Below are 13,083 nucleotides of genomic sequence, written 5' to 3'. Positions count from 1 at the left end.
TTCAGTTTTCAGAGGGTCATTCAATCAATTTTTCACAGAAAGGACTGCAGCAGAAGCAATACTTAAAGCAAATTAAAAGGGTATTTAATTTTTTATTCCTATTTCAACCAAGCACTACTATCCCTGCTTGAATTTGCTTTCAAAGTAACCCTGCACCAGAGAAAGGAATAAAGTAAAAATATCTGCAAATCCAAAGACAGAAAGAAAAGGCGTGTTCTATATTCTTGCTTTGCTTCTTATGCCTCCTGATGTGTGATAGATGAACATTTTCTGGGCAACCACATTTTTATATATTTTACGCTACCGTCTATCACTTACTAGCCTACTACGCTTTTTTAACACTTCTAGCATCACCATTTCCCATTATTGTTTGCCACTACAATTAAGAGACCATCACAATTAACAAAATACTCAGCTGTGGTTTAAAAAGTAGAGTTGCCACAAGGAGCCCGAGACACTGGAAGTGGATATTGCTCCAGCAGATATAGAACAGACTGTGGCTAAAGGTGGGGCTGGAGATGAAAAGAAGAATAATTTCAGTATTTTTGTAAATTCCTCTCAGTGCCTAAACCCTAAAATATGGTGAACTCCCCTGAACTGATTATTCTGCCATATAACCATCTGATTTTGTAAAAATACCAATATCATTTAACACAAAATCACTGCTTAGGGTAAATTCATTCTACCTACTGTTCTCATAGGGACATTTGCTGGAAAATTCTAAGAAATGATTTGCAGAAGCTATCAGCTGTGGGAGTTCACTATTATACCTCTGTCAACTTCATTCAATATAATTTACATTTTTTTTATACTGCCTCACAGGATTCCTTGCAATTTTTTGCACGTACAATTTCACAGCAGGGAGGGGGGAGGAAAAAAAAAAGATAACCCTCTTTTGCAAAGGAGAAAGAACAGATGCTTAAAACCAGATTTCTAGAAATCACTGTAAGCCTAAGCCAGAAATGTAATTAACACCTATTTATAAAGAATAATTAAAGTTGTGACTGCCACAAAGAAGCGCAGAGATAATCGAGGTAGCCCCTGCTTTTTTTTTTTTTTAAGGTTTTTTTTTTTACACTGTTTGCAGTATTCCCACATGATTGCCACCTGCTCCCCCACTCAGCTTCCCCTATGCTCGTTTCCCCGGCAACCTTTCATTGGCTTTTCCTCCCAGCTATCGCTTTCAGTTCGGCTGCTCAGTCTAATCTTATTTGTTTTACACCCATCAAAACAAGCAGCTAGACAAAGACAATCCTGTAAGAATGGGAAAAGACCGTCGCTTTGTTTCCCCGGTTATAATAAATATCCGCGGCAAAAGTCTGCAAAACGTTAAATTAGGGGGAAGGGGGGTCCCCGGCGCCCCCCCATCCCGGGGCTGGCAGGAGGGCCGGGTATTGTGCGGGCGGCCCCAGCCCCCACCCGGGTCGCCCCGCTCGGCGCAGCCCCGGTGCCCGCAGTTGTGTGTCTGATCATGCCATTTTGCACAATCTGTAAGGAAAAGCACAAAAGAGGGGACGAGATGAGCACGTCCGGGCTCCTCCGCCAGGAGAATACGGGCTAAAAATAGAAATACTATTTTTCACATAAATGGCTTTGACTTCTCCCGGCATTTAAAAAAGCACAAAACAACGCGGCTCTCCCCCAACCCCCCCAACCCCAGCCCCCACCCCGACACAAAAAAAACACACCCTTGCTTCCATCCATCCACCCATCCATCCATCCTCGACAGCACCGGCTCCATGGGAAACGCGATACCTGGATTTTTAGAGGCGATTATTAGGTTTGTATTTAAGGCTGGTGTAATAGGAACGGAGATTAAAAGGCATCATCGGCCGCCCGCTCCGCCAGGCACACGCGGTACCATGACACCGTGACTGTCAGCAGAGACCATCCGCGCTCAACTGAAACGCAACGTTCAATGGAAACGCTCTGGAGTGCCATCGCAGCTCGGCACTGTAAATGGATGTACAGATACATATGCACACACAGGCAGACATAGCCCACCGAAAAAAAAAAGAAAATAAACAAGGCTCTCTAATTTTGTTTTATGGCTCACGATCCACCGCCCTGAACAAAAGAAATTCGCGAGGCACACGAGAAACGAGACAAAACCCCACGAGCAGGCTCTCCCCGTTCACTTACCATTTTCAAGCCATTCCACTCCATCTGTGATCACAAAGATGGACCCTTACAGCCCCTCACAGAGTCAAAAGCAAAAAGAGCGTTATGTAAAAGCTGACATTCCTTCTTACAGCGCTGCTGCCCAACGATGCAACAAAATCGACATATACTAGGCACTGCAACACATACAAGCCTCCTCCTCTTTTTATGAGGTCACGACAGGAAACTCTTTGAAATACAATATGCAGCATTTACTGAAGCTCATATAAATCACCCTCTTTTAAAATTACCATACCTATTGCGCAGTCCACCAAAAACAAAATTACCAATCTCGAGGCTTTTTTTTTTTTTTTTTAAACATTTCACCCCCCCCCCCAAGGATTTTGCTCTGCATTTGTATTTCCAAAATGTCAATGTGGAAATTAACTCTCCCCCACCCTTAAAAAAAAAAGCCTCTTCTTCCTTTCGCATTTCAGTTAGCCACATACCAGCCTTGCATTAGAAATGAGCTTTTCTCTTTATTCTGAGAGAAATCGCAATTACCTTAAAATGACAAAGTACATCCTTTATTAAAGGATACGCAGACATTAAATATGAAAGAGAGAGAGCGAGAGAGAGGGGGAAAGAGAAAGGGAAGGGGGGGAAAGGGAGAAATCATGTACAAACAGATCAGTAGCAGAAAACTAAATTCATGGGAAAACACAGACTGAGAATGATGCAGATTCGGGGAAAACCTGTATGTTAGCTTCTATATCTACCTCTATATAAACCCGCTACGATCAGATTTTAAAACTACTAATACCTACCATAACCATTCTTAATGGCAAGTATTGGGTGTCTTGAAAGGCTTCAACTCTTCTAACGGTTTTGCTAAGGTTTCAGGGAATTATTTTATTATTATTATTCTCTTTTTTTTTTTTTTTTTGAAGAGCCACAAAGCACACTGCTAGACGTTTGTGCAGCGAGAAATTATTATCGATAATAATAATATTAGCGGCAGCGATAATAATAATAATAATAATAATAAAAAATAATAATAGCTAAGTATATTATCTCGTTGTCTCAGTGTGGTGCTGCGGCGGGAGGGCGGCGGCGCCGGCGGCGGGCGGAGCGCGGAGCGGCGCGGGGCGGGACGCGCGGAGCGGAGCGCGCGGAGCGGCGCGGGCCCTGCTGCGACTGGCGGCCGCCGTCGCCCCTTTACCGCCATTTATGGGACCATCTGTCAGCGGCGCCGCGCGCTGATTGGCCGAGCGCGCCGCGCGCGCGGGGGGGGGCGGGGGGGGGAGGGAGGGTGTGTGTGGTGTGTGGGGGGGGAGGCGTTGCGACATCAGGTGCTATTGAAATTAGCCGCTGCCAGATTGACAATGTTAATGATGCGGTGACCTCTACAACAACAGAGACCAGATTTCTGAACTGCTGCTTGTGTCTAGTAATTAAGGCCCGGTTGAAGAAACAACACGCAGCCCCGTTTTTTTTTTTTAATTTTTTTTTTTAAATTTTTTTTTTTTTTTTGGTTCCCCGTTCCCACCCCTGGGCCCGGCGGTGCCATACCTCGGCCATGCTCCAGTGCCTACATCTCCTTACCTCCTGCGCGCCCCGCTCCCAGGTCCGGCGTATTTTAACCACCTTATCTTTTTCGACAGTTGCTTTCCGGAGAAATGCATATTTAATGATCTGCCTCTAGGCTTAAAGGCACAACAAAAGCACTTTGACGTGCGTTTAAAGCTGCATTTATTTTCAGGTACTATTGATTTTAATAATCAGCCCATCTCTCCTTCCTTCCGCCTGGTGAGCTTTTTTAAAATACGTATTTTTAAAGGAGTGGATTTGATGTTGCTGCCACTTGACAATGTCTAAGGCACAGCAGACACCTCTTTATCGGGCGCTCCCCCGAACAACAGTACTGTTTCAGAATTATTTTGCCATCTCGCTTCATTATTCTTCAGCTCGACAGGAAATAAAACAACAGCGAACTTTGGGCATTTAAAAGAATTTTCCAGCCTTAGAGAAACGTGCTTAACTTAACAATGCACACTCATTAATCCTTCGCTCGCTGCCACTGACAAACTAACAAAACTTCACTTCCAAACAGCAAAATTTTAGCCCCTTCTGACCACGGCAAGTTTTGTAAGAATTCTCACAAGTTACGAAGCATTCATTTCTTCCTCTTTACTTGAGAGGTATTTTCCTAAAGCATGTTCTGTACTAAGTAACAAGGCATAGCACTCTGTAATTACAACAAACCTTGAATTTACATTTATCTCATCTAAAGCAATGGAATATTACTCTATTAATACACATAGGATCATTTAGTTTTACCATCCACAGATTCATTTCGACAACTCAATACTTTTTTTTTTTTTAATAAAAATCAGAATCATTGCAAGAGTTTTTAAATGTAAGAGCTGAAAATCGAGAAAGCTAGGATGGGCCACATTATAAGCTCACTTAGCTCTTTCCTAGAGAAAGAAAACCTGACTACAAACCACCAAAACCATTTTCAAAACGTGTAAATCAAATCATCCTTGTTCTACAAGTTTCATCTTTTAAAAGGTATAAATATTCCCTCCACACGGCTAAGCTAGGGACAGACATTCAGTACATTTTACATTTCTTTAGATCATAGACACGGTCAAACACACACAGAGACTAAACACACCAATAAAACGTATGAAATGTAGTAAAGCTCATAAAATCCAGCTATACACAAACCAAGCAAGAAGAAAAATCACATTTAAAAAACATTATACAATCTATTTGTGGAATGAGCACTGAATTCAATTAAATATGAACAATGTGAAAGGCTGCACCGGATTTCTCTCACCACGCATCTTTCTGAGCACATTTGTGGCTTAGTAAAAACTAGCATAGATTAAAGTAGCCTGTAAGATACATTTCCTAACTCAAATTTAGTTGGCCCATTAGAGTGAACACACAGACATCAAAATGCTACAACAGCTAGTATATTACCACAGATTCTTGTGCAAACATACATCTAATATTAAAGATAGATCTGTAATGCATATTTTTTACTTAAAGTCTCTTCAGGGGTTAATAACACCAGAGAATGCATCCAGAAATTATTTTTAAGTCTTTTCAACTTCAGCCTACTTTGTTACTATAAATTCGTTATGCATATCAAGATTCAGCCATTTTTCTGAAACAATAATCGCACACTGCTCCTCTAAAAAATTACCTAATCTTATCCATCTATAAATCCAGGTACCCTGCACACTGACCGCTTTCCCAAAAAGCGCCCCACACACGCAGCCTTTCCGAGAAACACTAAAACAAATGCTCAAACATCCTCAGAGGCCTCTCCCTGGAAAGACAAAGGCAGAATCCTATTGTTGAAAAAGTCAACCTTATTCTCGTGTTTCCAATAGTACCATTTATCTTTCAGGGAAAGGGACTGACCACCGCATCACGGTGGTGACATTTGTAAAGCATCAGATTCTCTACACAGTCTCTCCAGCATCAGCCAGCAAGCCCCTGAGCAAAGCATATTTTTAGTGCAATCTTCCATCCCCACAAAAAGAAACTTGTCTTAAACAGCTAATCCAATATCAAAATGAAATCACAGGGTTGTTTCCCAGCCCCCCCTCCCTCTCCTTACCATAAATGAGCAGTTTCTTGACTCATTAATGACAGTTTCCCTTAAAAGAAGTGATCTCATATCACTGAGCCCCTCTCCACCACGCATACATCCCAAAGGTTGCGGGTATCTTAGCATCAGTAGCCGCTAGCAAGCTCTCTCATACAGAGCCCAGATGGACTATACCAGAAGCCAATTCAGCGTTAATAACTACCTACTCTGTGCAGTTTAGAAGCCTTACGTGGCATAATGTCCTAGGCAACAGCAGCCGATTGAAACCGCAAATAAAAGACAACCCAATTCTCCAAAAGCATCAAAAGGAAAAAATAATAAATTGAAGAATGATTTAAAAAAAAAAATCTTACTTATATAAGATTAAACTGAATCCTTCACCAACATATGAAAAAGGAGAAAAAACAGATGCTGCCCAGAAAAAGTGACAAAATATTACCTCATTATTTAACAAAGCAGCATTAAGCGTCCTGCTGATTTCAAACATCTTGCCACAGATTTTGGTTTAAGAGAAACAGAAAGAATCCTTTGCAAGCCCTCTGTCTGCAAAGGGTTCTTCAATTTTCTTGCGCACAACAGAATAGTCAATATGTTATTTCCCTAGAGTTCGCACATTAAAACATCTAGTCAGTGAGCTGAATTTTCCCCTTATCACACTGTAGACTCCTGTTATATGTACTACTCTCTTTGCAAGATTAGCCTGCCCCAAACATGGCTGTTGTTTAAACTATTCTTTAAAGTAACAGTTCACTCCATAACCACCAGGTGGGCAGTGTACACAGATCCAAGTAACCATCTTAAAGATTTTTCTTGGAATAGCTGCTGGTTGTGATATACAACGTAAATCCCCCCTACACTTATCAAGCAGGAGGAAAAAAAAATTGTCACTGTTTTATGCCCTTTCCTCCCAAGCAGCAAGTCCATGAACAAAACCCTAAAATCACTTAGCTTTTAACACAGATTTTTTTTTTTTTTTTTAAAGGGACCTTAAAATTTATACAGGAGCTTTTCATTCAGCGAAAGTGGTAAAATCCAATTAGTTTTGAGAAAAAAGTATAATTAAAAGGGAAAGCACACCCAACTAAGTGGTTTGTACTACAGAAGAACAAAAATCAGGATTACGTTCACAAGAGGGTTCTTTCATGGAAAGACAAAATTCAGCATGTAAATAGTTCTGCTAGAAAATATGAACTATACCTTCAATCAAATTGAAGACAACTTGGTAAGATACTGCTATGACTTACTGTGGCTTAAATTCATTTATGAAACCACTGTTGCACACAGCAGAGCACAAGATTGAAATACATGGAAAGGATGCAGTGTTCAATAGCACCTAAGTCTACCGAAGTATCAAACTGTCCCTATTCCATCATGTCTGCAAGCTATTTAAGTATTTTTTCTCCACTTTATTTAAGGTCAAATACCTCAAGAAATACTTCCATTACTATAAAAAATACCAATTCACTCAATGCTCTACAGCAACACCCAGAGGCATGAATGAGATTGGGATCTTTGTGTTAGGCGCTGTACAAACACATTTGAAAAGTCATTTCATACCGAAGGATTTACAAACAACATTTACAAGACTGAAAGCACAAAGCAGAGGTGTGAGAAAGAACAATAAAAGAGCTTCACAAAATGTCTTTACCAGCTGGGACGAATCATTGCTGGAGGAACCAGGGCATCTCTGGCAACTACCTGTGCTAAGGCAGAACCCAAAAGGTTATTTACTGAGGTTAAAGAATAAATGCATTCAATGGACAAGGGCTTCTTTAGATTTACCACCTACAAAGTACCATCACCTATTTCCTTTCATTTATAGCAATCCATGCTGAGTAAGTATATGCAAAGTAGTGATTTTCTTTGCTGGCCTTTAACTAATATTAAAGTGATGCAGTAATGACTTAACCTTCTTGAATATGTATTGAGTTTCAAGTCATCCCTTTTTATATGAGAAAGGTTATTTGCATCGATTTCTGTTTGCATGAAATAAGCTTATTTTCTCATTCACCATATGCCTTGAACACTAATTAAAAGTGTCACTTTCTTCTAATGTAAAAACGTAATCACTTAGTAAATAAGTATTCTTGGCTTTTTGGTCTTTGTGATAATCTATTTAAGGACTTTTTATTTCCATGTAACTTCAGTGCTTTGATTACCACACACTCTGCTCATGTAAAGAGAAGTGTTTTACAAATGTACATTTTCCTGGATTTTTTTTTTCAAATAAAAAGAAAAAACACTATCTAGAATTAAATCTTTAAGGACCCATACTCCTATTACCCTGAGGCAAATCCATCCAATCAATATGAAACCATTCACATGCCACCATCTGCCAAGCTGTAGAGCAATGTGGCTGGAACAGACCTCTTAAAAAGCAGCAGTGGTCTCATTTTCAGTCTATTAGGGAAGCACCAGAGCTCTCATGTGCAAGGACACAACACTCCAAGTCAGACCTCACACTACTGTCTCCCTGCACTGCTGCAGAACTCCCGTAATTTTTGCTGCTTGAATTTTCACACTAATCATCAAAGCAAGAGGGAGGAGAAAATGATCAGTAACAGTCCTATTCCACTGCAGCACAAAAATAAAGAACTCAATTTAATTCTATCCTAATATGATTATAGCAAACCATTTAAATGCTGCTGCCTGTGAACTACAACCTGGCATTTTCCATCACCTCATTTCTACTCTTCTGGAGAACTAAGCATTTATCTCTGGAACAGTTTTACTCTTTTCCAAGACATCCCTCTCATAAAATTAATATTTAATTCTTATCAAAGAGTTATTTTGTTGTTTGACAGATGAGAGGGTGCAGGTGGATGAGGAACCAAGGAGAGGCATGTGTGAGCAAGAGATGGATCTCATGTACAAAATGATTTAATAAAGATAACGGGCAGGGAAAGGACATTACACAATGCAAGCACCCGGTTTTGTCCTATGCAGTAATTCAAGAACCTCTGTGGAAACAGCCTCCAGTTCAAGATACCACATCAACACTGTCTTCAGCAACACTGAGCTCACACAGTGTTTTCATCAGAAGATCTCATAATAATTTAAAATATCCGCCACCACCTATAACCCCATACAAATACACTGCATGACTAACTGAAAAAGAGCACTAGGAGAAAACAGGAACACAAAGGTGTGCAAACCCGTTATAAATATACACAGAGAGAAGAAATTAACTAATTTAAAACCATCCATGAAGTTACAAGAAACTGAAAAGCTAAACGTGTAATTCGTGTGATGCTGACAGTCACAAGCTGAGATGAGAAAGCCAGAGCTGAATTGTTCATGGCATCTAACCCAAAGCCAGATTTCAGCAAAGAGAACAGGAAAGAAAAAAAGAAACCAGCCCAATTAAGTTGACTAGCCTTTGCTGTACATGTGTGCAGGAGGTGGCAGGGACTGGGGGGTAGAGGGAAAAACAATGCCTAAAAAGGCTATTTACTCACTCAACAAGGGTTTTTTTTCCCCACTGTTTCTTGAACACCTTACAATTAAGTGTGTATGTACATAATTTGTTTATCTACTGAGTAATTTAAAAAAGAACCAGCAAAATAAAACACCTTACCAACTGCCCTGTGGAAATCAAGCAGGAGTGGCTAACTGAGACTAACCTTGCATGACATTGAAAATGTTTTTCAGACTCTTAAAGGTTAGTGAATTAATGTATTTCATGAAGCAGAGTCAAATCTCTAAGGTTTCACTGCAAAATATGTAAGTCATGATAACTGAACACTACCCATATTAAAAAACATCCATACAACTTCTGGAAAAACACTAGTTGAAAAAGATGACTGACATGGTCCTGAACTTTTATTAATTTCTTTTATTTGATGATCCACTCAAACACAGGAACCTGTCCCTGCCTCCTGCCCCTACGGTGGAACCCACTGACAAGCTGCACAAGCTCTGCTGCCGATGCAATGTTCTGTGTGGTGCAATGAAATTCCTCCTGATGCCAAGGAGATGAAATATAACACAGCTACCTGGAAAAACTATCACCTTTTGGATCTGAACCCAGAAAAGAGAGGAGGGAAAAAAAAACCCAAACGAACCAGAAGAAGAATCAAGAGCAGTCAGAGCTCTAGCTTCTTAAAGAGCTAGACACTAGATACAAAACAAGACAGAAAGCCTTCCTAAATACTTACAACCCTAAATGAGGAATTTAGATGCACAAAGCTTAGGCAAGTAGTCACAGTTCCCACAGAAATCACACTTCAGCTGCTTTTGCACAAATATGCTATTTAATGTTCTTGCCCACTTTCTTTTTCATGCCTTATGAGATGTGTAATTTGGATGCTGCATAGCTGCTCTAAGTATCACATGCCAATTTTCCAAAGATGTGTGTATTTGCAAACCCCACTGTGGATACTTATGTTTGAACGCCAGGAGACTGGAACAGAACTCTCCAGGGCACAGCAGAGCACAGAGGTAACAGAATGAAGAGATGTAAATAGCTCTGATGGTGAGAGAAGGCTTAGTAGTGATAGGAACCACATCCTCAACGCCACAACTGGAAGCTGGGCAGCCACACAGACTTAGGCATGCAAGGACGCCAGCGAATAACCTCAGCAAAGGATTCCTGTGACTGTCAGGGCACAGGCCAGACAGGGAAGGGGGCCAGCAGCTCTGCTGCAGTGCAAGAAGTTTGGAGAAGATGATTCAGCACCTTTCCAGCAAGTCTGAAGACCAGCAACATCCTTGGCCCCACACTCCTCTCCCTGCTCTGAACTGCTGCTCTGCAACACAAAGCATCTACTTGGTCCAGTATGTCCTGCCTGGCCAATTTTAAACACATTTTAAAGACCTCCCTGTCAGCACCGCAAGACTGAAAAACAAAAGGCAGCATGCACTGCAGGTAAACATGTTAACACAGCACTAAAGTACCAGTAATTCTTTCTCCCCTTTCCACTTCTTTTACTTTTGGCTCAGGAATAGAGATTTTATTACCTTCAGTCCCCTGATTTTGTTTTCCTCCTTTAAAATTCAGAGATACTAAAAGTTGCATGTGACAGACATCCTAAATCCTACAGCTTGCTTTCCTATCACTACAAGCAGAACTCCATCCTACCTACAGGGAGAGTTAAAACATTTCTACATTGCTGTCAATTTTGTATAATACAGTTAGCAAAGTTTCAACTGAGCACAAATGAAGATGTTTTCAAAGATTTATGACTGCATTTTTAAAATGTATTTACTTGTAAATAATGAAAGGACCTAGACACTGAAGAAGTCCAGACTTACCAGAAGATTTACATGAGTTCAGCCATTTTTAATGTTCCTATGTATAAGCACAAAAACCTTAATAAAAAATGTGAACAGGGTCTTTCAAACAGCATTGCCTAATTTTAAAACAGTTGATGGATTTGCTTTAAGCCCATCTCTAATACAGTGTGCTATACACCTTGCACTCAGGCCAAATAATATCAATAACAAGAACAAAGATAAAAACCTGAAAGGGGATTAATGTGCTGATGTTTCCAAGCTTTGTGACAGTGATCAGAAAGATCTGGGGACGAGCGTGAGGTGGCTGGATCAGAACAGAGGTACAGGAGGAATCAAAGGAGACCTGTGAGCAGCATGCAGAAGGGTTATGTCTCCTGCAACTTGCAATTACACAGGAAGGATGCAGAACCAGGGAAGATACAAAAGAGAATGGAGACAACAGAGCATCAAGAGCTATTAATTGCCCAAATTACTTCTCGTTAGAGCAGCTGGCACTTACACACAGTATTTTAGTAGCAGCAGGCAGAAAGTAAATAAGTATTACAATTTCATACATGAAAAAAACCATTCCTCAGTAATTCCTGGGTAAACCCTTTCATGCTACCTATCCCCAAACCAAGGATGCTGGAAAGGAGAAAAAGTTTAAAATGGCTTTACTACAGAAACCAAGCTTATCTTGTGCTCCAAAGCTTACACCTGTATGTAAAAGTGCCAGGACTTTCAAGAAGCTTCCTGTGTACATCTGTTTTATTTTACCCTTTAAGAAATAAAGGTTAGGTAAGCTGCCTAAATAAGGCACCCAAATCTCGGGGATAAACAGCTCCCTCATGAATATGGCTCACACAAGTCTTTAGTGTATAATTTAGACTACAGAAATGACAATTTTATAATAAGGAAGACAAGGTAAAATACAGAGAAGGTAATGGGTATAAAAACCAGAACTGATGCAGTATTTAAGAGAAGAGCAATGCCAACACTGAACTTTCCACACTGCCACAAAAGCAGGGAGAGGCTAAAGAAAGACAACTGAAAGAAATCTGCATCTCCTCTTCTTGCCTCTAGAGTTCCTGGAGCTCATCTCTTGGGATCAGGATGACTCTAGCTTTCCTATCCAGTTCTCAGATTGTCATGCAGATTTATGATGTTCTTTAAACTTCTCTTTGCAAAGTGTGACATACCTCAGCAGATGATTTTTAGCTTCCTTTCAAGTAGGGCAGACAAACAATGGGTATTTTTAATACTGTCCTTTTAAAAAAAATTAAAAGATGCTAGTAGGTATAAAAGTTGCTCTGCAGCCTAGCCTTCCTAATAAATAACTTTATGTTACAATTACCTAGCAACAGATACTGGGCACTTGGGCTTCAAGGAATTTGTGCAGCTCAGCTGGAGAAGCTGGCAGGTTGGCACCCAAGAGTGAGTTCACTTCTGAGCTGAACTGCCTCTTCCACAGCCACAGCTGATTTGTTTTTTTCATTGAACAGGCAGGTAAAAGGTGAGGCAGCAGCCAGGCTGCTTGTGGTTCCTCCAGTCTGTGGAGAAAAGCTGCATGTGAGAGGATGACCTTTACCAGTCCTAGAGGCCTGTGTGGATGAGTTTACCTCACCTGAGGATACCCATCTGCTGGGCAGCGACTCTCTCCAGCCCTTTGTACAGGAAGTTCTAGGAAATGGGCACTTCCAAGGCACAGTTCATCAGTCCTGCTCTACAAATCTCTAAGAGGAAGATAAATCATGCTCTTCTTCACTGGCTACACACTAAGGAGGTCTCCAATGATCACCAGGGGAAGTCCAAGCAGAAGGACCACCTTTGGTCAGCCCAATCCCACCATAGTTTACCAGGTGATCAAAGCAGATGGTCTCCAGCTGACCCTCACCTAAATGAGCTTTGGCCACACTAGGGTCTCTTAACACCACAGTGCAATCCTTGATTTAACTCAGATGTTCATAAGGACAATAAGTACTTCAGTGAATAGCGATTCAAGCAAGGTAAGTTTAGCACAGACACACACCCACACCCAAGGCCAACACTCAGTACTCCCATAACAGCTACACAAAGCAGATCCTGCAAGACTACATTGGTCTGTACACAGAAAAAGCCTAACATCTTTGGAAGCATGTGAA

At 40.8% G+C, this 13,083-nt stretch overlaps 1 protein-coding gene across 9 annotated transcripts in view; it reads right to left on the bottom strand.

Moving 5' to 3' along the window:
- ELAVL4 (ELAV like RNA binding protein 4) overlaps positions 1-6,299 on the bottom strand; it is a 64,019-nt gene extending 57,720 nt beyond the window's left edge. For 2 of the 9 annotated variants that reach the window (XM_068198701.1, XM_068198703.1), the window contains exon 1: positions 5,738-5,879. In XM_068198701.1, the coding sequence (XP_068054802.1) occupies positions 5,738-5,854 (117 nt within the window). In that variant the 5' untranslated portion in view covers positions 5,855-5,879. Of the gene's footprint in view, positions 1-1,755; positions 1,916-2,142; positions 2,428-2,927; positions 3,262-3,705; positions 3,837-5,737; positions 5,880-6,167 lie in introns of those variants that run through there. The other 7 variants (XM_068198704.1, XM_068198702.1, XM_068198709.1 and 4 more) reach the window with 7 other exon arrangements.
- Positions 6,300-13,083: the final 6,784 nt, after the last annotated feature.

This window comes from Anomalospiza imberbis, chromosome 9, assembly GCF_031753505.1.
Source record: "Anomalospiza imberbis isolate Cuckoo-Finch-1a 21T00152 chromosome 9, ASM3175350v1, whole genome shotgun sequence".
NCBI classification, from domain to species: domain Eukaryota; kingdom Metazoa; phylum Chordata; class Aves; order Passeriformes; family Viduidae; genus Anomalospiza; species Anomalospiza imberbis.
This window is presented reverse-complemented; position numbering and strand designations above follow the sequence as displayed.